Source organism: Marmota marmota, unplaced genomic scaffold (assembly GCF_001458135.2).
Source record: "Marmota marmota marmota unplaced genomic scaffold, marMar, whole genome shotgun sequence".
Classification (NCBI taxonomy): Eukaryota; Metazoa; Chordata; class Mammalia; order Rodentia; family Sciuridae; genus Marmota; species Marmota marmota.
Window position 1 is genome coordinate 31,114,627 of NW_025999977.1, and position 24,440 is coordinate 31,139,066.

The 24,440-nt window shown below is 36.1% G+C and overlaps 1 protein-coding gene across 5 annotated transcripts in view; it reads right to left on the reverse strand.

Annotated features, from left to right (window-relative positions):
* The window catches only part of Rmdn2 (regulator of microtubule dynamics 2), a 96,507-nt gene extending 82,059 nt beyond the window's left edge, over positions 1–14,448 (reverse strand). Inside the window, exons 1-2 of one of the 5 annotated variants that reach the window (XM_015479752.2) lie at positions 14,315–14,448; positions 4,707–5,174 (exon numbers count right to left, since the gene is read on the reverse strand). In XM_015479752.2, coding sequence (XP_015335238.1) covers positions 4,707–5,158 — 452 coding nt within the window. In that variant the 5' untranslated portion in view covers positions 5,159–5,174; positions 14,315–14,448. Of the gene's footprint in view, positions 1–4,706; positions 5,175–5,732; positions 8,289–8,727; positions 8,766–13,775; positions 14,127–14,314 lie in introns of those variants that run through there. The other 4 variants (XM_015479751.2, XM_048804538.1, XM_048804536.1 and 1 more) reach the window with 4 other exon arrangements.
* Positions 14,449–24,440: the final 9,992 nt, after the last annotated feature.

The window sequence follows — 24,440 nt, forward strand, 5'->3', positions numbered from 1 at the left end:
CGGCTCTGCTCTGCCCCTACTCCAATTGGGGTGATGTGACTACCACGCCGGCGGGTCGCTGGGCCTGTTCCGGGTGCGGGCGGCGGCTCTGCTCTGCCCCTACTCCAATTGGGGTGATGTGACTACTCTGTTGTTGTTCTTAAGCTGATTTTCCATCTGTATTCTTTGTCATAGTGGCAGAACTATTTGCTTTCTGCTCCCTCAGCCCTGGCCAGAATAAATCTTTTGTCTTTTACTTCAAAAAGACCCATAGTTTTATTTGGGATTTTTTGAACCACACCTTAACAATATAAGAGTGGAAGAAAAATCCCTCCCAGCAGATCCATAAAACTCAACACAAGGATACAAAAAATAAGAAAAAACAAGACAACACAACACCTCCTAAAATTCAAAATTCACCAGCAACTAATCCCAAAGATGTTGAAGTGGATGAAATAGCAGATAAAGAATTCAAAAGAATCATTATAAAAATGATCAATGAATTCCAAGAGAACACAGAAGGGCAACTGAATTGATTAAGGAAGTCAGTACAAGATATGAATTATATCTTGTATATGAGGGATTCAATAAGGAGATATAAATACTAAAAAAAGAACCAAGCATAAATCTTGGAAATGAATTAAATAAAATGTTCAGCCAAAAGTCTCATGATCATGCTGAAGACAGAATCTCAGAGCTGGACGACAAAGTTGCCAGCCTTAGACACTCAGACAGCATTAAAGATAAGAAAATAAGTAACCATAATCAGAATATATAAGAACTCTGGGACAACATTAAGAGACCAAATTTAAGAATCACTGGGCTGGAGAAGGGTTGTTAAGAGGCAGGCTAATGGAATGGATAACTTGTCTTCAGGGAAGTAATAACAGAACATTTTTCAAGTCTTCAGAGAGAGATGAACATCCAGATACAAGAGGTATTCAAAACCCCAAACAGACAAGATCAAAAAAGAACCTCTCCACAATACATTATAATTAAAATGCCTAACATACAGAACAATGATAACATTTAAAAAGTCTCAAGAGAAAAACATCAGGTCATATTTACAGACAAGCCAATAAGAATCACTTCTGAATTCTTAGCACAAACCCAACATGTAATGTTACATGTTGGGTTTATGATAAGAAATAAGCCAGAAGAGCTTGGAATGATACGTTCCAAATATTGAAAGAAAACAATTGTCTTCAAGACTGCCATATCCAGCAAAGCAATCCTCCAAAATAGAATAAAAATTAAAAACCTTCCAAGATAAACAGAAACTAAAACAATTCATGACTACTAAACTACAAAATTTTCTTAAAGAAATACACAGGAAAAATAAAAAATTAAACCCAGAACTCACAAATGAAGAAATCACATTAGCTAAGCAAATAAGAAGCAGGACCAAATTAAGCATGATAAATAAATCAAAATGGCAGGAATTAATAAACATTCCTCTATAATAATGTTGAATGTTAATGGTTGCAACATTCCAATTAAAAGATATAGACTGGCAAAATGGAATAAACACAACTATATATTGTTTGTAAGAGATTCACCTTACAGGCTAAGACAGCCATAGGCTGAGAGTGAAAGGATAGAAATTAATATACCAAGCAAACAGAATCTGAAAACAAGCAGGAATAGGTACTTTTATATCTGATAAAGCAGAATTCAAACAAACAAACAAAAAACCCCCAAAGCTAGGATGATGGCACACACCAATAATCCCAGTGGCTTGGGAGGAAGTTAAGGCGGGAGGATTGCAAATTCAAAGCCAGTCTTGGCAATTTAGCAAGGTTCTAAGCAATTTAGTGAGATCCTGTTGGAAAATAAAAAACTAAATAGGGCTGGGATGTGGTTTAGTGGTTAAGCACCCTTGGGTTCAATCTCTGGCACCAAAAACCAAACCAAAACAAAAACAGTACACCTCCACATCTCCACATGTCAAGATTTTGGTATTTAATACTATTCTCCTAAGGGGAACCAATGCTGGCAAGGCAGTAACTGATTATATGCCATGGAGCAGGGACAAAAACACAATCGGTCAAAATACATTATTATTAAGAAGCAAAGATTCTTTCCAAGTGTAAATACTTGTTCAGGTAATGAAACAACTTTAACATGCCCTCAGAGTGTATAAGAATTTGGGCATCAGTCATCACTTTCACACCCAAATACATGAAATTAGCTGAGTCCAAAAGAGGCAATAGAACTCATAAGGCCACAGTGATACTCACATATTAAGAAGGCATGTAATAATAGATTCTTATAATGTTTGCAGAAAATGCATCCCACTAAACTTTTCTGTGAGCAGATTTTACGAGTACTAACATTGAGTTTTAATCAACAGCTAATCTTATGATTATATTTTTCCCTTCTTTTGTAAAACTAAAAGCATTAGAAATTGTAGCTGGTATCTATTTTGCTAAAAGTAGTAAAAATTTCTAGGCACCTCTCACAAAAGATCAGTTTTCCATATGGAATATGTAATTGTCATTTGATGTTTTAATTCTGTCATCAAGGACATAGTGTATGTAGGATGCATCCCATCTTAAAGTGCTAAAGGGATATTGACTACATCTCACCACCAATGATCATCTCAGACACATAAGAATTTATAAAAGAACAGGCAGTCTATAACATAGTTCATAAATACTTTGTTTCTAAAAATTATTCTATTTTATTTATAAGGTTAGTTTCTTGGTATTTATTCAGAAATGTGTTAAATCTTTCTATATCTTATTCCTTTCCCCCAAAATATATCAAATTCAGTATGGGTTAATTTATTTAAAAATTTTTTAAATGTGGAGAAAATAGGAAAAATGACTTTCCCTCTACTATATTTGGTACCATTTACTATAACTTACTCTGTCATTAGGGCTGCATTAATTTACTCTAGTATTTTATTACTAACAAAGACACCAGGATCAAACAAGAGAGGGAATGTCTTACCTCCTATCAGTTGTCATATGCTTACTTTTCCACACTAGCTGCATGTGACTGTTACTCATAAATTTCACAAATCCTTCTTGAACCCACATTAAAAATGTATGCCTATGACATTATTTGAAGTTATAAGTCCTGTAATTATCTTATTTCTATCTTTCCTAAATTCTAGAGTGTTATCATTTCTTGAATAAGCTTATGCTCACTTAGCAAAGGTCTTTTTAGATAAGGTCCACTCATGCTTTGGGCCTAGACTGCCAATCTTCCTCTTGGCCTAGAAGTTCTTCTCTGGCTAGTTCCTAGTTCTGTTATGTTCTTCCTATGACGTGATTGTCAAAAAATGAACACAGGACTCCTGATGAGGAAATACCACAGGTTTATATGCAGGCAGAATAACCAGATGATTTGTATTTAATAATTCTCAATGATGTGCCATGTTATGGTGGAATTTTTGTCTTTATCAGAGTACTAAACCGACATGACCTATTCCTATAGTAACTAAAGGTCTCTTTTATGAGTTATAGTTTTGAGTGATTTAGAACTATTTTAGATTCTTTCTAAACATTTCACTTGCCTGTTTTAAAACTGTTTGTTTTTTGTGTTCAGGAACACAAATTTTTCAGACCTTCTTATTATCTAGATCCATCATTTGTGGCTCTTCCCAATCTGAAAAACTTTTCATAGTCATTTCCCCAAGTTCATATAAAAGGTGCTAAACAAATTCAGTCCTGGCATTGATCTCTCAACTATTTATACTTCTTTCTATGAAATCACCCTTTTATCCATACCCTACTCTTTGTTTCTTCCCTTCATATCCCTCCTCCCAATTCCATGGCAAAAACTTTGGAAACACTCATTCATTCAAGAACTCTTTACTGGAATCTACTCTGTGCAAGGTACAGAAGTAAGGTGTTAGAAATACAACAATGAAACCCAGTGGCCCTGACATAGAGTTACGAAAAATTGTGCTGTAATTATGAATGCAATGCATTCCACTATTGTCATGTATGTAAGAAATAAAAAAAGGAATTATAAACTGTACCATATCCAGTGATTTTTTAAATTTTAACCTATTTACTTTACTCTTAAAAACACTAGTCAGGCACAATTTTTTAATTTAAAAATTATTTGTGTCTTCCTTAAAGAATATTATGTTTTTGGTGTTAGAATTCAATAAATTAATCTGTGTAAGGATGAAACTGAATCACACATTCTCAAATCTTTTTAGAACTGCACTAAAATTCAGTAGCCACTATCACCAAGAGGTATTCAAATTTGATTACAAAATATTATAAGTACAATGAAATAAAATTTAAAATTTAGTTTTTCACTTTCACCAGCCACATTTTAAGTGCTTAAGAGCCACATGTGGTTAGTGGCTACCATATTGGGCAGCATAGATATAGTATATTTCCATCAACACAGAATGCTTTATTAGATAGCACTATCTAGAGAGTTCTTACATACAAGATCACACAGTGACCACATTAAAAAATAAGTTATCCATTTCAGCAAACAATTATATCTTTCTCAATACTTACATAATGTCACCTATTACTAATTACTTAAATTCCTTTTGTCAATGTGATCTAAACAGCCTAAAATAATGACAATACTGAATATGGTTTTAATTATAATCTCATTCAAAATAATAATTCCTTTTCATTTCTTGTTACTATCATAATATATGACTGGAAATATGGAAATATATAAATACCTAAATAATAGCAATAATACAAAAAATAATTCAAGATGGGAAACATCTTATGGAAACTTACCCTCCTTCACTTTCTGCTTCCTCAGAACTGTTACTTGTTGCTGTACTTTGAACTGTAGTCAGCCTTCTTTTTCTAGCTCTGTGCTGAGGACTTATCTTATGAACTGTTATCTTCCCTCCAAATTCATCTTGTATATATTCTTCCAGCTTTGGAATGGTTTCCTTAAGAAATCTGATTTCCTCTTTGAGTTCTTCCATATTTGTCAGTAATTCATTTAACTTCTCCAGTATCTGAATTTGTCTTCGTTGGACAATTACTGCTGTTCCTTGGCCAGTATACATTTCATCTTGCAGAGTTATTGAATTACACATATTACCCAGAGAAAGAAATTTAGGTAAATTCAATGTTGTAGTTGGTTTACGGACCTTGTGATACCACAAAACCATCAAACTAATCCCAGCAGTTCCCACCATGATGCCAAGTATCAGTTCCTTATTTGTGGAATGAAGCATTTCTTGGGTTTTGTTTCTAAAATTAAAAGCATAAATGTAAATGAATGTTGTTTGTCTTTGTCCAAGACAAAAATATTAGTGCATTTGCAATCAATAAAAGACAAGTCTACATTTAAAAAAAAATCTTCAGAAATCATAATCTAACGTGTATGAGTAAGTACCTCAATAATACATATGACCCAATGGAAATATTTACTTTAAGAAAAATTACTGAAATCTAGTGTAAAGTATGGACTCTAATCCAGAATTTGTATTCTGCATGACCTATTTGAAATTCACCTTTTATTTATATTTGTAAAGGATTTGATAAATAGAAGCAAAAGTTACATTATAAATTTCTGAGAAAATTTGTGAATTCAAGTTATTATTAATTTTCTCTGAAATTTTATTTATACATAATGAATTTGATGGATTTCTTGGTCTTATCTAGTCTTTAAAGAAGGCCAAGAAGCTCTTCCCTGGCACCTACCTCATATTAGGACTTAAATTTAGAGTGATTAACAATACAGTTTTTAAAGTCCAGGACTTAAAGAAAAAAAATATATTAGAGAGTTTTGGTAAGTTTATAACTCACCTCATCTCTGGTTTATTCAACATGGAAAGCAGAAGTGATAATGTAACATACAGCATGGATGGGTGGGTTATCCCACAAATTCGAAGAATGAAATCTCCAGACACAAGAGAGAGATCAAAGTAACAGGATTTATTAGAATAATAGAGAGAAAGCAGAGCTCCTGAAGAGGGAGGGGTCCCAAGAGACGGCTGCCAATGCATGTCTGTTGTCTAGGGTTTTTATGGTTTCATATGTCCCTATAGGTGATTGGTTAGATGATATGTAAATACAGGATTCAGAAAGGGGCCAATCAGCTCTCTTTATTTTGTCTTCTTCAGCAAATCTGGAGAAAAGTGTTTTTTAAGCCTTTATTGGCACGGGGTGGGGGGTTGGGTTTGTTGGCTCAAGAGGAAGTGCTTGGGGTAGATACAGATTTTGTGGTTGGCTGTTGCTAAGGGCAGGGGTAGGGGTAACTAAGGAAGAGCTCTTGTGGTTGAAGTTGTCAGGGGAAGCAATAGAATGTTCTCCAGACTAAGATAGCATGGTGTCTTCCTCCTTTTCTTCTCTGAGACCCTTTTCCTGGCTGCCTATAGTGGTCTATCTTTCTGACTCACTAACATATATGTAAGTATTGTCCATCTTCTAACCCAGAATTTCTCTCTCCTTATATTTCTGCTTATATCTGAAGTCTTAATGTTTTTGTTTTATTTTATATTTTCACTTTAAAAAATATTTTGATTTGATTCCTTTCTCTTTCTGACCTTTTACCTTTTTGCATTCAAGGCACAAGCTATCCCCCACCTCATTCCACATAAACTCAGCTACTTGGACTAAATACATAAAATTATTCTCTAGTAAATCTCACTTCACTAGTTCTATGGCTTATCCCTGCTCTTAAAATCACAAGACAAATAAAGGAAACCATTGATATATGCTTTTATCTGAGACTTAAAATGGCAATAAATATGTTAGTGCTCTACTAAACTTTTGAACACAGTAAAGTATACTGAAGTTTTTTAAAAAAAAATCCTATAAATTCAAAGTTCCCCAAATTGTTTTACCTTTAGTAAACCCTATTTTATAACAGGTAAAAACCTATATTAAATTTTACTAATGACTTTGGAGAAATGTTACAAATAGTAATAAGTTGTTCAATATAGTAAATGAAATTTGTAATTTTTTTGATTAATTTTTCCTGAAACTTTATCAAGGAGCAGATAATTAGAGCATTGCCACCTAGAGCCCTGAGAAAAGGGGTTAGGAGAAAGTCCTATACTGTCTCTTGATTTCCAACTGGAGGCAATTTCTGGGCCATGGCACAAAGAGGAGAAAACCAACAGCCTGATAGTCTCAGTGAGTTTAAATGGACAGAATGGACATAGATCTGAATTCATACAAACTGAAGCACCCAGAATTTGTGTGTCAGAGTACTGAGATGAGGGAGGTATAGTCAGAGAAAGAGCTCTAGAAATACACATTGAAACCCCATCAGGACTGGCAAAGAACAATTTGTACGGAGAAAACAATCACCAGGAAGCTATAAACTGAACTACTCCTTTAGATTACACAGAACTAGGAAGTATTCAAGTTCCCAAGAATTCCTATAGAATACATGAAGCTTTCAGCAGAGACCCCAGATGGGTAACATAGGGAGTAGTGGGACTAAAGTAACTCTAGAGTTAAGGCTATTTAAGCTTTCCCTAAAATAGACTTAAAAATATGCCTCCAAAGGATTAAACTGATTCAACAATACTTTAACTGCCATGATGATGAAAGTCCAATACTTGAAAAATCAGAAAAGCCAGAATTCAACAGCATAAAATCAAATGTCTAATATCCAATAAAAATTATTAGACATGGAAAGACACAGGACACTGACAGAGATAATTAGAAGACAAAGGTGTTAGAATGATTGCAAATATGTTTGCTATTTATTACATATACAAATACATTAACAGAAAACATAAACATGACGGGGAAAGAAAAAGAAGGTATCAATCCAAACCAAAAGGAATTTCTAGACATGAAAAATAAAATGTCTGAAAACAACTGTACTAAATGGGATTAATAGAAAAATCACCATGGAACAAAAAACAAAATCAGTAATCCTGAAGACATAGCAAAAACAGCCATTCTAAATAAAGTACACAAACAAAACAAAACAAACAAAACTTATGGAACAATATCAGTCTAAAAAATACATCAAATTAGAGGGGGAACAGTGACCTAAAATTCCCAAGTTAGATAAACATATAACAGATCAAAATATAAAACCATGTAAAATTAAAATGCTCAACACCAATAAAAATTACTAAACATGCAACTAAGCAGAAAAATAGTAGCCAGGGGGCAATATCAAGCAGTCTGAAAAAATACATGAAGTTAGAGGGGGGAAAAGATGACCAAAAACATTCCCAAATTAGAGAAAACACACAAGGTCAACACAATCCAAGTAGAATAAGAAAACAAAAATAAGGCATAACATTATTAGATTGATAAAAATTAGTGACAAAAAGAATATCTTAAAAGTCATCAGAGGCCAACCAGGGTGGCACATGCCTGTAATCCCAACGGCTTGGGAGGCTGAGGCAGGAGGCTCGGGAGTTCAAAGCCAGCCTTAGCAAAAGCAAGGCGTTGGACAACTCAGTGAGACCCTGTCTCTAAATAAAATACAAAATAGGGCTAGGGATGTGGCTCAGTGGTCCAATGCCCCTGAATTCAAGTCCTGGTACCAAAAAAATAAATAAATAAACAAATAAATAAAAAGTCATCAGAGAAAAAGACACATTGTATATAAACCTCAGGTACTATTTAAGGAAGAAAACAATGAAGTGACATATTTAAAATGGTGAAAGAACTGTCAACTTAAATTACTATACCCAGTGAAATATCTTGTCAAAATTGAAAGCAAAATAAACATTTATTTATTTATTTATTTTAGACAAAGGAAAGCTGAGGGAATTCATCACCAATTCAGACATAAGAAACGCTAACAACCAGGCGTGGTGACACATACCTGTACTCCCAGCACCTCAGGAGGCTGAGTCAGGAGGATCATAAATTCAAGGCCACCCTCAGCAATTTAGTAAGGGTCTTAAAATAAAAAATAAAAAAAAATAATGAGCTGAGGATGTGGCTCAGTGGTTGAATCCCCTTGGGTTCAATCTCTTTTACCAAAAAAAAAAAAAAAAGAGAGAGAAAGAGAGAGAGAAAGAAATGCTAGCAGAAGTTCTTAAAGCAGAAGAAAAATGAAAAGTTTGAAGGATGAAGAATACCTGCTGTGGGCTGGGATTGTGGCTCAGAGGTAGAGCACTCGCTTAGCACGGGCAGGACCTGGGTTCGATTCTCAGCACCACATAAAAATAAAGGCATTGTGTTGTGTCCATCTACAAAAAAGATTCATTCTCTCTCTCTCTCTTCTCTCTCTCTCTCTAAAAAACAAAACAAAACAAAAATCCTGCTGTGGAAAATACACATGGATAAACATAAAAGTCATTTTCTAGGTAGGCATGGTGGTGCATGCCTGTAATCCCAGAAGCTCAGGAGGCTGAGGCAGGAAGATCTCAGTTAAAAGCCAGCCTCAGCAAAAAGCAAGGCACTGAACAACTCAGTAAGACACTGTCTCTAAATAAAATACAAAATAGGGCTGGAGATGTGGCTCAGTGGTCCAAAGCCCCTGAGTTCAAGTCCTGGTACCCCACTCCAAAGTCATTTTTCTCATTTTAAAATTTCTTTATAAAATGTTTGCTTATTAAATCAAAGATGACAATAATGTACCATAGGGTTTATAATGTACATATAAGTAAAAAATAATACAATAACTCAAAGTGTTTGTAAATATCTTAAATTATAATAGTGTTATCAAGTTAAAGATGCATAGTTATAAATTCTAGAATAGCTACTACAAGAATAAAGGGAAAAAATGCAAAGATATAGATAAGCCAGTAGTGGAGACAAAAATGTAATACTGAAGACATTCATTAGTTCAAGGAAAGGGGGAAAACAGAACAGACAAACAGAAAACAACCAGGAAAAGAGAAATGATGCCGTAACTCTATTAAGAAATGAAGAAACAACAGTATTTTTATTTGCCAATCAAAAAAAAAACAATTAAAAAGGAAAAGCGGAAGAAATGTTAGAAAACTGTACAACAATAAACTTGAGAAAGCCAATGGGGTGGGCTCTAGTGCAAAAGTTCAAGGGTTGACCTTTGATGGGAACACAAACCACTCATTCACAGTAACAAAAACAAGGCAGATTATGTGAGCAGAGATTCAGGTATGTGGGTAGATGTTGTGGTGAGAATTGATGGAAGTTCTCTTCGATTGCTTCTTAAGTGAAATAGTAAAACAGCTAGGATTAAGAATCCAGGCAGAAATATTGGAAATATGCAAATTCTAAATTAGGTTGTATACCAAAAATTTGACTTCCTAGAGTTTATATTCTATGATTCCACATATTCTAGCAAATCGTTGTTCCTTATACACTAAATGGCCGATTTAATATAATGTGTCATATGACCTATGAAAGAGATTCTCAAAGAATAAGGAACAAGAATCTATTCTGAGAAGACTACTTAAAAGAATGGCTCTTTTTAGATTTGTTACACTGCACTACATACATGATCACAACAATTGCCCTATTTGGATGTTCTACCTCATTATTGGCTGAAAGGTTAATGAGAAGGACCAGCTGTAAAATAGTATTCTAGAAATTACTTCAGATGTCAGTGAATATTATCTTGAAGAGGTTTTAGGTTTATCTCCTAAAAGAATTCCAGAGAAAGTCTTGCAACTTTAAGCTGGCCTGAATGACAGATCATTTTGCCTGGGATTAGATACTTTTACCTAGTTGGTATTGTTACAGAGCTGGGGACTTCCTGGAAACTAAGGCAATGTGAAGACTCCTGTTCAAACCCTGATTCTTGTGATCAACTCAGAAAGATTTCAGAAATGTCACTCAGAGAAACAGGAATGAATTTATTTAAAGAATAGGCAAAGGGAAAGGGATCACTGTAAAAGGAGAGTGGGTCGTCTCAGATAGGAGAGGAACAATGTGTCTCTCTTGCACTTCAGTTTTATTGGGGATTCCATAGAAGTTTCTACAGAGTCCCACATTAGGGTGACATCAAGACTTTCAAATCCCCACTGCCAGGACAACTGTAGGTCACCTTGGCCCATGCTGACCAGTCCTACTTGGATTCTTAACCTTAAATTCTTATGGTTAGAAGGAATTACCCTAACCATCTTCTGATTTTCAGTATCTAGTCACAAAAGTCTCTCCATTCAAGGTAATTTGAGTTCCTCTTATCAACATTACCGTGGGCCTGCATTTCTCCTGTAGTTAACAGGTAGTTTGGTGAGGAATGTGACATGGCCTGTCCACTCAGACCAGGCAGAGTTGCTAGGTAAATTGCTTCTTGGAAAAGAAAGCATGTGGGGGTAGCACAGTGGACCCATTTTATAGCTTTTTTTCCCTTAACCTCATGTTCCTGTCATTTGCATCTATCTGTCCCCTAACACTATAACTGGGAATTTATAAATCTAACTATCTGCCTATTCCCATAATATCAAGAAGAAATGCCAACAGCATATTTCAATCAATCTGTAACTTCAGCTGAAATTATAGGTAATTATTAGTTGTTATTTCCACAAAACATTATACTGTATCAGAAATTTACTTGGAAGATTAGTGCAAAAAAGCAATAGATCTAAGAAAAGCCACTATATACCTACAACTTACATTTACATCACAGTTAATAATAATGTATCAAGGTTGATCATCTTTTTTTTCAATAAAAAGATCAATGGTGGTGGTGTAGTTCACTAGTACAGTGCATGCTTAGCGTGTACAAGATCCTGGGTTAGAGCCCCACCCCCAAACTACATACAAGATAAAATCAGGATGTCCATATGCTGGTCTAGATGACTACTAAAAAGATCTTTCCTATACTTACTGCATTTTTTTTGTCCATTCCTCTATTGTTTCTTTGAACTTTACATTAATAAACAGTTTAGTTTTAAAAGTTTTTTTTTTTTTTTCATTTCATAAGTAACTAGATGTGAAAATCTCCCTAGGGTAAAAACCTTATCCCTGAGACAGAACCACCTTTAAACATATGAGGAATATACTTTGCTTAACCTTTCTTTAGTAATTACACCACTTTCAAATTATCTGCTGGAGGCAGAGTAAAACAAAAGTCAAGTCCTGCCAGGAGTGGTGGTACACACCTGTAATCTCAATGACTTCAGGAGGTTGAAACTGGAGGATCACAAATTCAAGTCCAGCCTGAGTAATTCAGTGACACCTTGTCTTAAATAAACAATAAAAAGGTCTGGGGATGTAGCTCAGTATATAAAATACCTTCGGCTCAATCTTCAGTAACCACAAAAATATATAAATAATAACAGTACTATTATTATTTTGCTGATAAGCAAGCTGAGGCACCAGCAACTACCAAGTCATTTACCCTGAGGGTCATCCAACTAGGAAGTGGAAAATGTCACCCTTAACATCCTGTGAGGAAACTCCGGGTATGCACCTAGCTGAATGCTGAAGATTCAGAAAGCATCAACAAGGACATGAAGGAGAATGCTGACTGTGCAGAGATGTCCATAGGTGAAATATGACTTCAGAATCATGAAATTTAGCTGCGGAAAAAACTAGAATCAATGGAGCTGGTATTTGTTTTAAATAACTACAATTATAAACAAATAGTTTAGGCTATGTTTGAATTTTATATCACTATAAAATCAATGTGCTTTTACACCAATAATTTGAAAAATGACACTAATTAAAAATATTGAGATACAAAAGTAATAACCAGAATACTTCTTGCCTGAAGTATGATTTCAAAGATTGTATGAAGTCATTTACATAGCTTTTTCATTTTCATTAGTTGGAATTACTTCTATTATAGAATAAAAATACAATAATTAAGAATTTCACTGAGCAAACTTCAGAGCTCTAATATTTTAATACTCAGGTGCAAAGTACTGTTAATGTTACAATGTTAAAATTTTAAGGCAGTAATACCAGAAAATTAGACTTATTTTAATATAAATTACTGGCATCTAAAATTAGTACTTAATCCAAGGTTACAGAATTGTCTAGTAAAATGAGAATTCTAGTGAAACGATAAATCAAAATGTTGCTAAAGAAAACTAGAACATAAAAATAATGCTTTCTGAATAAAGTTATTTCATTTTCAACTTTTAATTTTTAGACATAAAAATTATGCTTTACCACATAACTATATTAATGCTTACAGTACATATCTAGCATATATATATTCCTGTAATTCATCTGCTGATCCTTAGGGGAAAAAGTATAAAATGCCCTGATAAACTCGAAAAATCAATGAAGACTTTCGCAGTAAGGTTAAAGAAAAATTAATGTCTTATAGACCAACTTGAGGTTTAAGTTTCCCAAGGGAACTGCCCTGAGACCTTGAATAAGTGATCAGATTCTGATGCGACCCAGAAAACTCGGTTTACTTTCAAAGTGAATTCTACTACTCATTTGTCATCAGCTTTTCATGGTTTTACTTAGTTAGAATTTATTTTAAATTTAGGGATCCCTGACGTTTGGCTTATTTACAAATGACAGTACTGATATCCGGGCCTTCGTTTTTGTGCCAAACAGGAAAAGAATCTGTATTTCAGCGGGGAAAGAAACGCAAACAAAACGCAACGCTGGCGCTAGGCGGCGAGGAAAGATCCGCCGCCCGGATGAGCGCCCGGCTTGTCTCTGCTGGAACTTGGCGGCTCGCAGGGACCCGACAGGCTGCGGGGACATGGTGCCCACTCCCCCGGCCCTGGGGTTAAAGCGTGGAAAGGCCAGCCACTTCCCGGACGCCACTTCCGACGCATGCGTTCCGCAAAAGCTGCGTTTGGAAACCCGAGCACAAGTTCTCCAGCTTCAGGAACAGACCGCAGACGGGGCCAAAAGAGCGACCCCGGAAGTGCAGTCGCCGCTGCCGGAAGTACTGCCGCTGCCTCCTCACGCCCCCGACCGGGTGGGCCCTGGTCTGCTCAGTTGCCCCTTTCCCTCTTCCGTACGCACCTGCGTTCGTTAAGCGGACCTGTCTGCGGTTCGCCGGCCGCCGACCCTGGCCTGCGGGCGGGCGGGGAGCAGCGGGCAGACGGCGGCGCCCGAGCCCGCGTGTCCCACAGTCCAGCACCGCGCCGCCGTGTCCTGACCCAGAAAGTCTAGGCGCCGGGGGAGGAGTCCGTGGCTGCTCGGCCCGCGGCTCCCGCCTCCGCCGGTCCGGACTTCTCACCCGGGCCGGGCGCCCCGCGTGCTTTCCGCCCTCACCCGCACAGCACCTTGCGGCTCCAGTCACTTCGTCCCCTCTCCTGACTTGCCACCCGAGCTCAGGGCCACCGCGCCTGCTCCCCGGCGTCCCCTTCTGCCATCACTGCCTCCAAACTCACGCCAACTCTGCTTCCTTCCAACTCCCAAACCTTCCCCCCCTCTCCCCGGTGTTGTCCCCTTTTAGGCATAACCTTGAACCCTATTCTGCATGGCAAACAAACGTCACAGTTTGCATCTATTGCAAATGGTGTCCACAGCCCCTTTTCCTTAACTTCACTGTAACTCACATTCTTTTTTAATGAGCAAAATTCCCAATCTCTTCGTCCTCGCATCAGTCCGAGTCGCCTTTAGATAAAAGTCACTTATCTTCTCAAATGACCATGGTTCAAGGTTCTGCCCAACTTCAGTTTCTGTGGTTTGTAAAATGAGAATAATATGGCAAACTGTTAAATATTGCTCACACGCCCCTTTTGTATTGCCTTCAACCTTGAGCATTATTGATTTAAGCTTAGACTTGTATTGAAAACTTAGTTTTAATTACTAAATCCCCCACCAATATACTGAACAGAATAAAAAATGGGTACACTCTTGTTTATAAAAACAAAAACCAAACTTCCCCATAAGGATTCTTCAGAAGACTGATTGTACAATCCATATTCACAGATGGAAATTGGGGATTGTGTGTTTATGTAATTTATTTTTTAGCTTTAAGCAAACTGCATTGAATCCTAGCCACATTTTATTTAAAGAGCAGACTAATGTTTATGCTCTCAAATTTCTTTACAGGGAACCACTTTAACTCCTGTTTTATTATGGTTTGCAAAGATAATTTCCATCTAATGTCAGTATTTTCTTTATTTAACCAGAGTACAGTGTAATGTAAACCTGTGTGGAGTGATAGTTTCTTCTTTGGAGATTTGAATACAAAAGAAACTGTACTCTCCCTTCAGTAATACTAGGAGGGTTTTTGTTTGTTTGTTTGGTTTTTTGTTGTTGTTGTTTGTTTGGGTTTTTTTTTAAGACTTAAAAGACAATTTAAGCATTTCCAGGTCACTGCTGCAGCCTCTCACACAGCACAAAAGAGGCTTATAACAAGGAGCTTGATATCAAACCAGAGACTCTGCATCTGATAGAAGAAAAAATTGGCTCTAATCTACATCTTGTGGGGTCGGGCTCCAAATTCCTTAATAGGACACCTATAGCACAAGAGTTAAAAACAAGAATCAACAAATGGGACTTACTCAAACTAAAAAGTTTTTTCTCAGCAAGAGAAACAATAAGAGAGGTAAATAGGGAGCCTACATCCTGGGAACAAATTTTTACTCCTCACACTTCAGCTAGAGCCCTAATATCCAGAGTATACAAAGAACTCAAAAAATTAAACAATAAGAAAACAAACAACCCAATCAACAAATGGGCCAAGGACCTGAACAGATACTTCTCAGAGGATGATATACAAATAATCAACAAATACACGAAAAAATGCTCACCATCTCTAGCAGTCAGAGAAATGGAAACTAAAACCACCCTAAGATACCATCTCACTCCAGTAAGAATGGCAGCCATTATGAAGTCAAACAACAATAAGTGCTGGTGAGGATGTGGGGAAAGGGGTACACTTGTACATTGCTGGTGGGACTGCAAATGGGTGCAGCCAATTTGGATAGCAGTATGGAGATTCCTTGGAAAGCTGGGAATGGAACCACCATTTGACCCAGCTATTCCCCTTCTCGGACTATTCCCCAAAGACCTTAAAAGAGCGTACTATAGGGATACTGCTACATCGATGTTCATAGCAGCACAATTCACAATAGCTAAACTGTGGAACCAACCTAGATGCCCTTCAATAGATGAATGGATAAAAAAAAAATGTGGAATTTATACACAATGGAGTATTACTCAGCACTAAAAAATAACAAAATCATGGCATTTGCAGGGAAATGGATGGCATTAGAGCAGATTATGCTAAGTGAAGCTAGCCAATCCATAAAAAACAAATGCCAAATATCTTCTTTGATGTAAGGAGGGCAACGCAAAACAGAGCAGGGAGGAAGAGCATGAGAAGAAGATTACCAAATTAAACAGGGACAAGAGGTGGGAGGGAAAGGGAGAGAGCAGGGAAACTCCACGGAAATGGAAGGAGACTCTTATTGTTATACAAAATTACATATAAGAGGAGGTGAGGGGAAAGGGGAAAAAAAGAGAGAGAGAAATGAATTACAGTAGATGGGGTAGAGAGAGAAGATGGGAGGGGAGGGGAGGGGAGATAGTCGGGGGTAGGAAAGGCAGCAGAATACAACAGACACTAGTATGGCAGTATGTATAAATGTGGATGTGTAACCGATGTGATTCTGCAATCTGTATACGGGGTAAAAATGGGAGTTCATAACCCACTTGAATCAAATGTATGAAATATGATATGTCAAGAGCTTTGTAATGTTTTGAACAACTAATAAAAAAAAATGTGGGGTGCGGGCTGAGGGATTGTGTCACCTCTTCTCTGAGAGGGAAATAGTGATGCCAGCTGATACTTGACCTTCAAGTAGGGAGAAATAGTTGGAGTTTTCCTCTTTTCCTATATAACATCTGTTCCTGCCTCCTAAATACCTATGATTCTATTCCTTAAGCAGTAAGAATTATCTGAGAGGTAGAAACTCAGAAACTGATAGCCATTATACATGGCAAAGTTAAATAGCAAAGAGTCATTGTCTTGATCAGGCACTGTAGTAGGAGTGACAAAATATGACTCCACCCCTAACAGGAGTATTTTATCTAAAAGGAACATCTAAAGAAAAATAAAAACAAAACACTAAGAATCTCAGGTTGCTTTTACTCATCACAACCAACACAGCATTACAATCATTTGTCAGGAATGACTACTGGCCCTTCTGAGTTTGTCTCACCTCCATGTCTAATTTTCCCCCTTCCATTTCTGCCAGCCTATACCTGCAACCAAGCTACCTGATCTTCCCTTCACAAGCTGTGTCCTTTTCATACTGTCCTTTGTGCTTGGAATACCCTGCTCCTTGCCACCTGTTAATTCATCTACTTTGATCTGCTTCCCTGGAGAAGGTACTGTGCACATTTCCCTTGGCCCCTTAAGAAGTATTTATTCATGCCTCATTGAAACTTTTGTGCAAAGAAATGGAATTTAAACAAATGCAACGCCCCCACATATACTGTTCTTCAGCATGCATCATGTACACTGTGTAATTTCTGCTCACCAGTGACTACTATGTCCATGACACTGTGCCCATCTTCAAGGCAAGGAAGGAGGTAATATTTAACTTTATCTTCCCAGCGCTTGGCACAACCTGTATTCTCTTTGTAGTAGGTAAATATTTGAAAACATTTCTTTGAAAGTAATATATACTCTTGAGGGAAAACCACTTGGAAAATTCATAGTCCTTCAGGTAGTAGTAATGTGTCAACGACTTGCATTTTGCTTTGTTATGTTTTTGTTTCTGAGGTTGTATCTGAATAGTTCTATTTCCAGGAGGCAATTAAGTTCGTTTTTGCCCTCCAACAGCTCCCAATATACCATATAGTTAACTTTCTGTATTATAATTCCTTGATTATTTCTAAACCCTTTAATCACCTATCAAATGACCAAGTGAACAGATTAAGGGAAAATGAATTGTTTAGTTTGAAGGCAACCCAAAGTTTTTTTCTCCATTTCCTTGAGAAGATAGTCTTCTTTTTGTTAGAAATTTATATGAGTTTTACTTTAAAGCTTAAGGATTGGTAATGGTCGGATAATACAACTTACATTCCAGGGTGATTTATTTATTTCTTTTGCCTTTCAGATTTTTAAATTTATAGCCCGAATTTCTTAATTTGTAAGCTGAGGGATGAACCGTGAATATAATCAGCACCACTATGTAACCACAAACTCCTACCTCAAAACAGCAAAATTAACCTAATTTATCTCAAAGCAGGGATTAAGGAACTACTTTATTGCTAAACAGGTGAAGAAATTATTTTAAAAATTAATTAGAACAGCCATAACCTCTCTATTGAGAGAGTTTCAAAGAGATGTGCTGTTGGCAAGGTGTCCACAGGCTGAATGTACACGCAAAGAACCAGGGAAGAGTAGGAGCCAATCAGGTGTAACTGAAGCCACAGTCAGGCCTGCAAACAACAGTAGCAACAGCCATAGCAAGAACATCTGAGTCTTACTCCCACTTCTCCCACTTCATCTATATGAGTCATCCTACTCGATCTTCTCCATAGGCCAATGAGGTGAATAACATGACTGGTAAGGAAATGGAGTCTTTGAGAGGTGAAAAAACGAGTCCCACACCAAGCAGTGAACCAGTTTTAGAGGCAGTTAGTAAACAACTGTGTCTGAAAACCTTTCACCACTCCCAGCAAGCTCCGCCTACGCAGCCAGCCCTTTCCATCTTTGATGGAGCACCCGAGGGACTATTTCCCTCACATGACACACATGTCTGTGTCTTCCACTTCAACTACCAAGGACTCAGCCTTCACTGCTTCTGTTGGAAGAGGAACCAGATCTTCAGCTCAGAGTACTTACTTCATGGAGCATAATCCTCAGGGCCATGCTTTCTAAGCCACTCTGTGCCCACCATATTCAGGTTCGGCTAGGCAAAGAGTTTGGGGGAAAATTGTTTAAAAAATTAGGAGATCTCTAAAATACAAGAAAATTACAAATTATTTTTTTTCTGAAAAGATTATCATGACTAAATTGGACCTTATAAGAGAAAAATGCTTTATATGAAAAACATATGATGGTATGCTTATTGTTGAATATTTCTGTAAGACCAATTAGTGCAAGAAATTATTAATCACTTAAATATGATAAAATGGTTTGCCCTAAACTGAATAAATAAAAATGGTAATTTAGAAAGATATATATGAAAGATAAGTTAGTAACAATATATATGCAATATTACCTAGCAGTTCAAAGTTAAATCAATTTATTACAAATACAGCTATTTTATTAAGGTATAGGATTGTTAGGAACTTTCTATTTTGTTAAAAATTCTAGCTTTGTTTGATGAAGAAGTAGTCATTTTTAGAAAAGCATATATAGTACCTTCTCTGATTGATACTAATCTTGCTCAACGGTTATCAACAGTTTTTCTGCGACATTTCAAGACAAGAACAAAGTTTCTTCAGAAATCACAGAAGTCACATTCTTACATTGAGTTTTGGTAGTCTGTTCAAAGAACAGCCTTGGATACACTCTAAAATGAAATTCAACAGATGCAGAGTAAAGAGTAACTTTGCCCCTCCCTCATTCTTTCTTTATCTTGAGAGAAAATGTTCAAGGACGTCCTTGACAGTATACACATTAACTTCACAAACCTAGGTCAATTTTATAGCAAATTAAAAGTAAAATGGAATGTTCATCAGACAAACTGTTGTTACAATACATGTAAGCAAAAATTAGTTAAAATTTAAGAAATTATTTGTAGATAGAGCCTCTTGGTATATAAATAAATCTATACAGTAAATCCACTTTCAATGTTGCTATAGAAACACATTAATTAACTAACCATTGTTAAAACTTTTTGCATTTTCTAAAACTGCATTCCTATCATTATAATTAAGACATGTATTTAGACCCTCATTGGGAGAAATGAATCTAGAAAAAGATGGAAACTGAAATTCACCACTATAATGATTTTAGAAGAAAGCCTGTCTCATAAAACTATATCTTTATATCTATATCTATCTATGTATGTATCTACATATATATGGATACGTATGGATATATATTAATCTATTACAGATGGATATATATAATAATTTAGTTTGAATAATTTGGATATTTATATACAGAAATGCAGTAAGACTTTATGGAGTGATAGTACCATAGTTTAAATGATGTTCATAAAATGATGTTCTTTATTTGTATATATGTATATATATGTATACATATATGGAGAGAGAGAGAAAGAGAGAGAGAGAGAGAGAGAGAGAGATCCAACATAGTTCTAGTATTTTTGTTTAGAACAAGGGCTTTTCTTGTAATGACTTTACATTATTTCTCTTAGCATCAGAATCCTCCCATTTCTCAAACAGAGAGGTTAAGAAGAAATCTTTCTTGCAGCACAAGAAGTGTAACCTCAAGGGGTATCTTATTTAAGAAATGGGAAAACTGTTAATAATCTAGTTTGAATAATTTGGATATTTATGTACAGAAATGCAGTAAGACTTTATGGAGTGACAGTACAATAGTTTAAATGATGTTCATAAAATAGTTATTTGTAAGAATACAGCTTTAGACATCAAAATGCTTTCATTTTCCTTTGCTCTAAATGTTTGCAATTATGAGATATGATCACAAATAGGCAGCAATATTTTCTCCCCTTTTGAAGATGTAGAAATTATAAAATAATACAATGTATTAGAATACATTCTCAACTATGGCTGGGGTTAAAGTTTCAAGGCATCAAACATTTAAATGAAAAAAATGGAATTAGTAATTCAAATACTCTAGTATCACCAATTATCCTTACTAAAAACACTTCCAGTAATGCTGCCTCCCCTTTTGTGTTTCTAACATCCGTCGCTACCAAAAGCTTGAAGAGTTTCCTCTCTCAGGATTCACTCCCTGACGTTCTACCCTTGTAACAGAAACTACTAAAGCTGCTCTAACCATAAAGGTCAAAGTCTCCTGGTTTCCCAAACTAGGCTTTGATCTCTTTGAAACAGCATTTCTCAATCTCAGTGCTCTTGACCTTTTTCAACCAGAAAATTATTTGTTGAAAGGCAAATTCTGTGCTGTCAAATGTTTAGTAGCATTCCTGGCCTCTACCCACCAGTTGCTGATAGAGCTATAAGTCAACATGTAACTTCAGAGAAGCTGAATCCATAAGTAACAGTCAATAGTATAAACACAGGTACATTCTTCTAGAAAATGAGATAATTCTTGGGTAGGCCAGATAATTAAATAATTAAATGATGCTTTAGTTTTGGAAGAATATGCTGCAGTTCTTAATTTCTAAGTGTCTAATTTTTCTTAAAAGCATGGGCCATATCTTACTCTTTTTTGACCTCAGTATTTGACATTCATCACTTTTCAACTAGAAGGTTTGGCAAGTTTCCCAAATGTGACCAGCCTATATGATTACATTTATTTTTAATTGGCTGATGTTGCATAAGATAGCTTACAGAGGAAGAAGACCCATTCATTGGAGAACATGGAATTGTAAGGAAGCTGAGAAAGGAGAAATGAAGTTTCCAAGAATAAACAGAAACTTTTGACTTCACATTTGCAATCTAAATTTTGCTAAAGCCAGTCCTGTTTATTAAGCTAACTTTTCTCATCAGAATTTATTATCAGGTATTTGGAATTATTTCTCAATATGTATACAGTACTTGAAAATGTTTTCGTGTCACAAGTTCTGCTTTGCAAGGTCTACTAAATCTTTTAGAGAGTATTTGTAATCAAGATGGCAGTCTAAAAGATGGGGTATTTCTGTGCATATAAACCAACTGGATTGATTGCTGATTGTTAGCTCCTTTGACCACCAAGCCTTGGATTCTTAGTAATGAGATGGGGCCCAAGAAATTTCAGTTCAAGAGTGTCCCGAACAGATGTTGCATGGGCCACTCTTTGAGAAACATTGCATGTAACAGTGTAGTTGGTGATCTACTGATGAATTTCTAAAGTAAAAAGGAAATCAGGAGGGTTCACTGTTGAATATGTTCTTCATTCATTTTTAGCGTTTTTATAAAAAATATAGTTAAAAGTTCACGTTGAAGAGACAAATGCAGTTCTAATTTTGGAACTTTATTAGAGTTCTTCCAACAATTTTTTTTCCTCCCAAATAGAGGGCTATGGTTTGAATTTCCCCACCAAAACTCACTTTGAAATTTAATCCTCATTGTGAGGTATTAAGAGGTGGACTATCTACTTCTCAATCATAAGGCTTTGCTGTAAAGTATGGATTGACCCATTCAGGTTGCTCATTTCTGATGTTCAAGGTAGCAAGCTTAGGCTCAGACAGTGGGGGCCCAGAAAGGTAAGACATTGCTAATTAATTTTTAATGCACAAAATAAGAAGTTCAGTTTCAGTTTCCTTATTGTGCATTATTTATTTAACTTGGAAAATAAAACTTTTAAAATATTAAAGAATAAAAATGTTATCCTTTATTAATAAATAATTAGAAAAACACTGGTTGCTTGTAGAGATGCCAAGTTTTTGTGAAATGTCTTCAAAGTTTTGAACTTATGCATTTTCATTTCCATCTTTGTTTAGCATGCATTTCAATTTACCTCCAATTATGTTCAGTCCACTGCTTTTATGGGAGATGCAGTTTGTTCCTATCTGTGCTTTAAGATTCTATAGTGTATGTAAATTCACAGACTTGGAGTTAGAAAGGGCTCAGGGAAGTCCCCTAGACTTTCAAACATTTTGGCACTTATATTCCTGGGGTTCTTATACATGAAGTGAGAGGCCTTGTAGTGGGTAGACGTGTTTGTAACCTTTACCACTGTGACTTGGGAAAAAATCTGTTGCATGTGTGTGGGAGCACTTACACTTTCAAATGAAAGTTTGGGACCTCTGACAAGGAACTTTTAAGTTTGCAGGTTCAAAACCCTTGAGCAATTGCAAATTTGCTTTCCAAAGTATTGCCTCAATTTCTAATAATTATTATCACAAAAAGTAAGAGTCTTGAAGTATTTTTCAAGAATAAAAGAATAATAAAGTTTGACAGCCTTTGAACTTACACTTAAGAAAGGTCTGCATTTATTATGTGAATCACTGAGAAAGCATTCTCAAGATTACAGCTCAAAGGAACAAGCCTCTTTTTGGTTTGTGTGTGTGTGTTGGTGGGGGAGGTGGTGTTTATCCATCCAGAACAGTTGGAAATGAGTGGTTTAAGACTGATATTCTGATTTTCTGAAATCATCAGATCACTGAAGTAAATCACATGGGGAATAATTATTGAGTATTGTGGTAGAAAGAAGCAAAATGTAGAGAAAGAAAATCTAGGTGAAAAAGGGATTACAAAAAATGATACAGAAGCTTCCCACCATGTCTACATGTGTGTTTACATCAAAGTACTCATGATAATAAAGATTTTATTTGATTTGTCATGGTATTATGCAAAAGCCATCTGAAACATGACAAACTGGATGCCAGAGAAACCTGTATCATAAGCAGAACTAGAATTGGAAGCAAGGCACTGAGAAGATGATACTGAGTAGGCAGAATAACAGAGAGTAAGGCTTGTGAGTCCTCAGAAAGAGCAAAGATACCAAACCATATCATTCCCGCTTTTACTCAGATTATTGATGGGCCCTTTCCTAAAAACAAGAAGTGCTGAGAAACCTACCTTCTCAGTTGAAAGAATGAGAATGATATGTGCAGGAAAATCCTGTGCTAATTATACCCAAAGGAAAGATGAGAGAAATTATTTCTCAGCAGGCATTTCTGGGAACTGTTACCTGAATCATAACAGGTCCCTGGAGGAGTATGATTTATTTATTTAATAAATTAAATTAATCTAGTTTTACAATATAATAAGACTAATGAGCAAGTTCTGGGATTGCTTGCATTTTGAATCAAGAAGAAAAACATTACTGAACATTAAAGACAAGCCTATTTGACCACAATTCAAAAATATTTTATTAATAAAATAATTCAATATTTAGATTTATTTCAAAGTATATTGAGTTAAAGTGTTCCATCCTCTCCACACCATCTCAAACTCTAAAAGTCAACACTGTTGATAAGATTTATGATATGAAATATTTTTGCATCTTCCCAGAGGGATGTGTTAAACATACCACTTAAAATATACATATTTTGCATCTTTTTTCACTTTATATATTAGAGATGTCATTTCATGTCAGCCTGCTGAGAGCCACGGCAGAGTCTGTATGGCCCCTGGCATTTTGCCAACAGTATTGATTGACAGGCGAGGCATTACTATCCGCCTGTGCCGCAACTTTTGAGTTCTCGCACTATTTTGGAGTTCTCGTGGGGATTTCCAGGGATTCCCCGAGAGTTCCCATTGGTTGGGGAAGTGCAGGAGGAGGGATTTCCAGGAGAGATATTTCCGGCTGGGGGTTCCTGGACAAGCCTCCTGGCGTTCGGGAGGATTCCCCGGGAGCTGTGTGAAGTGTTTTCCTGCAGTTTAAAAATAAAGTTTGTTCCTGCTTCAGTGGCTCGTGATTTGTGCCCAGCCAGACTGCGGCATCAGCCTCATTTTTTTATAGACTCAGTATTTTATTGTGAGGATATTCAAGTAGCTTCTGAACTAATAGACATCAAAGTTATCTTCAGAGAAAAAAAATGGCTCATTGTAAGAATATTATGAAAAAGAGAAATAAAATCACTCTCTGTCATTTAGGAACAGATCTGAAGCCGTAGACCTTAATAAACTGATCAGATGCTGGCAGGTAATCCTTACAGTTTCCATAGGCATCTC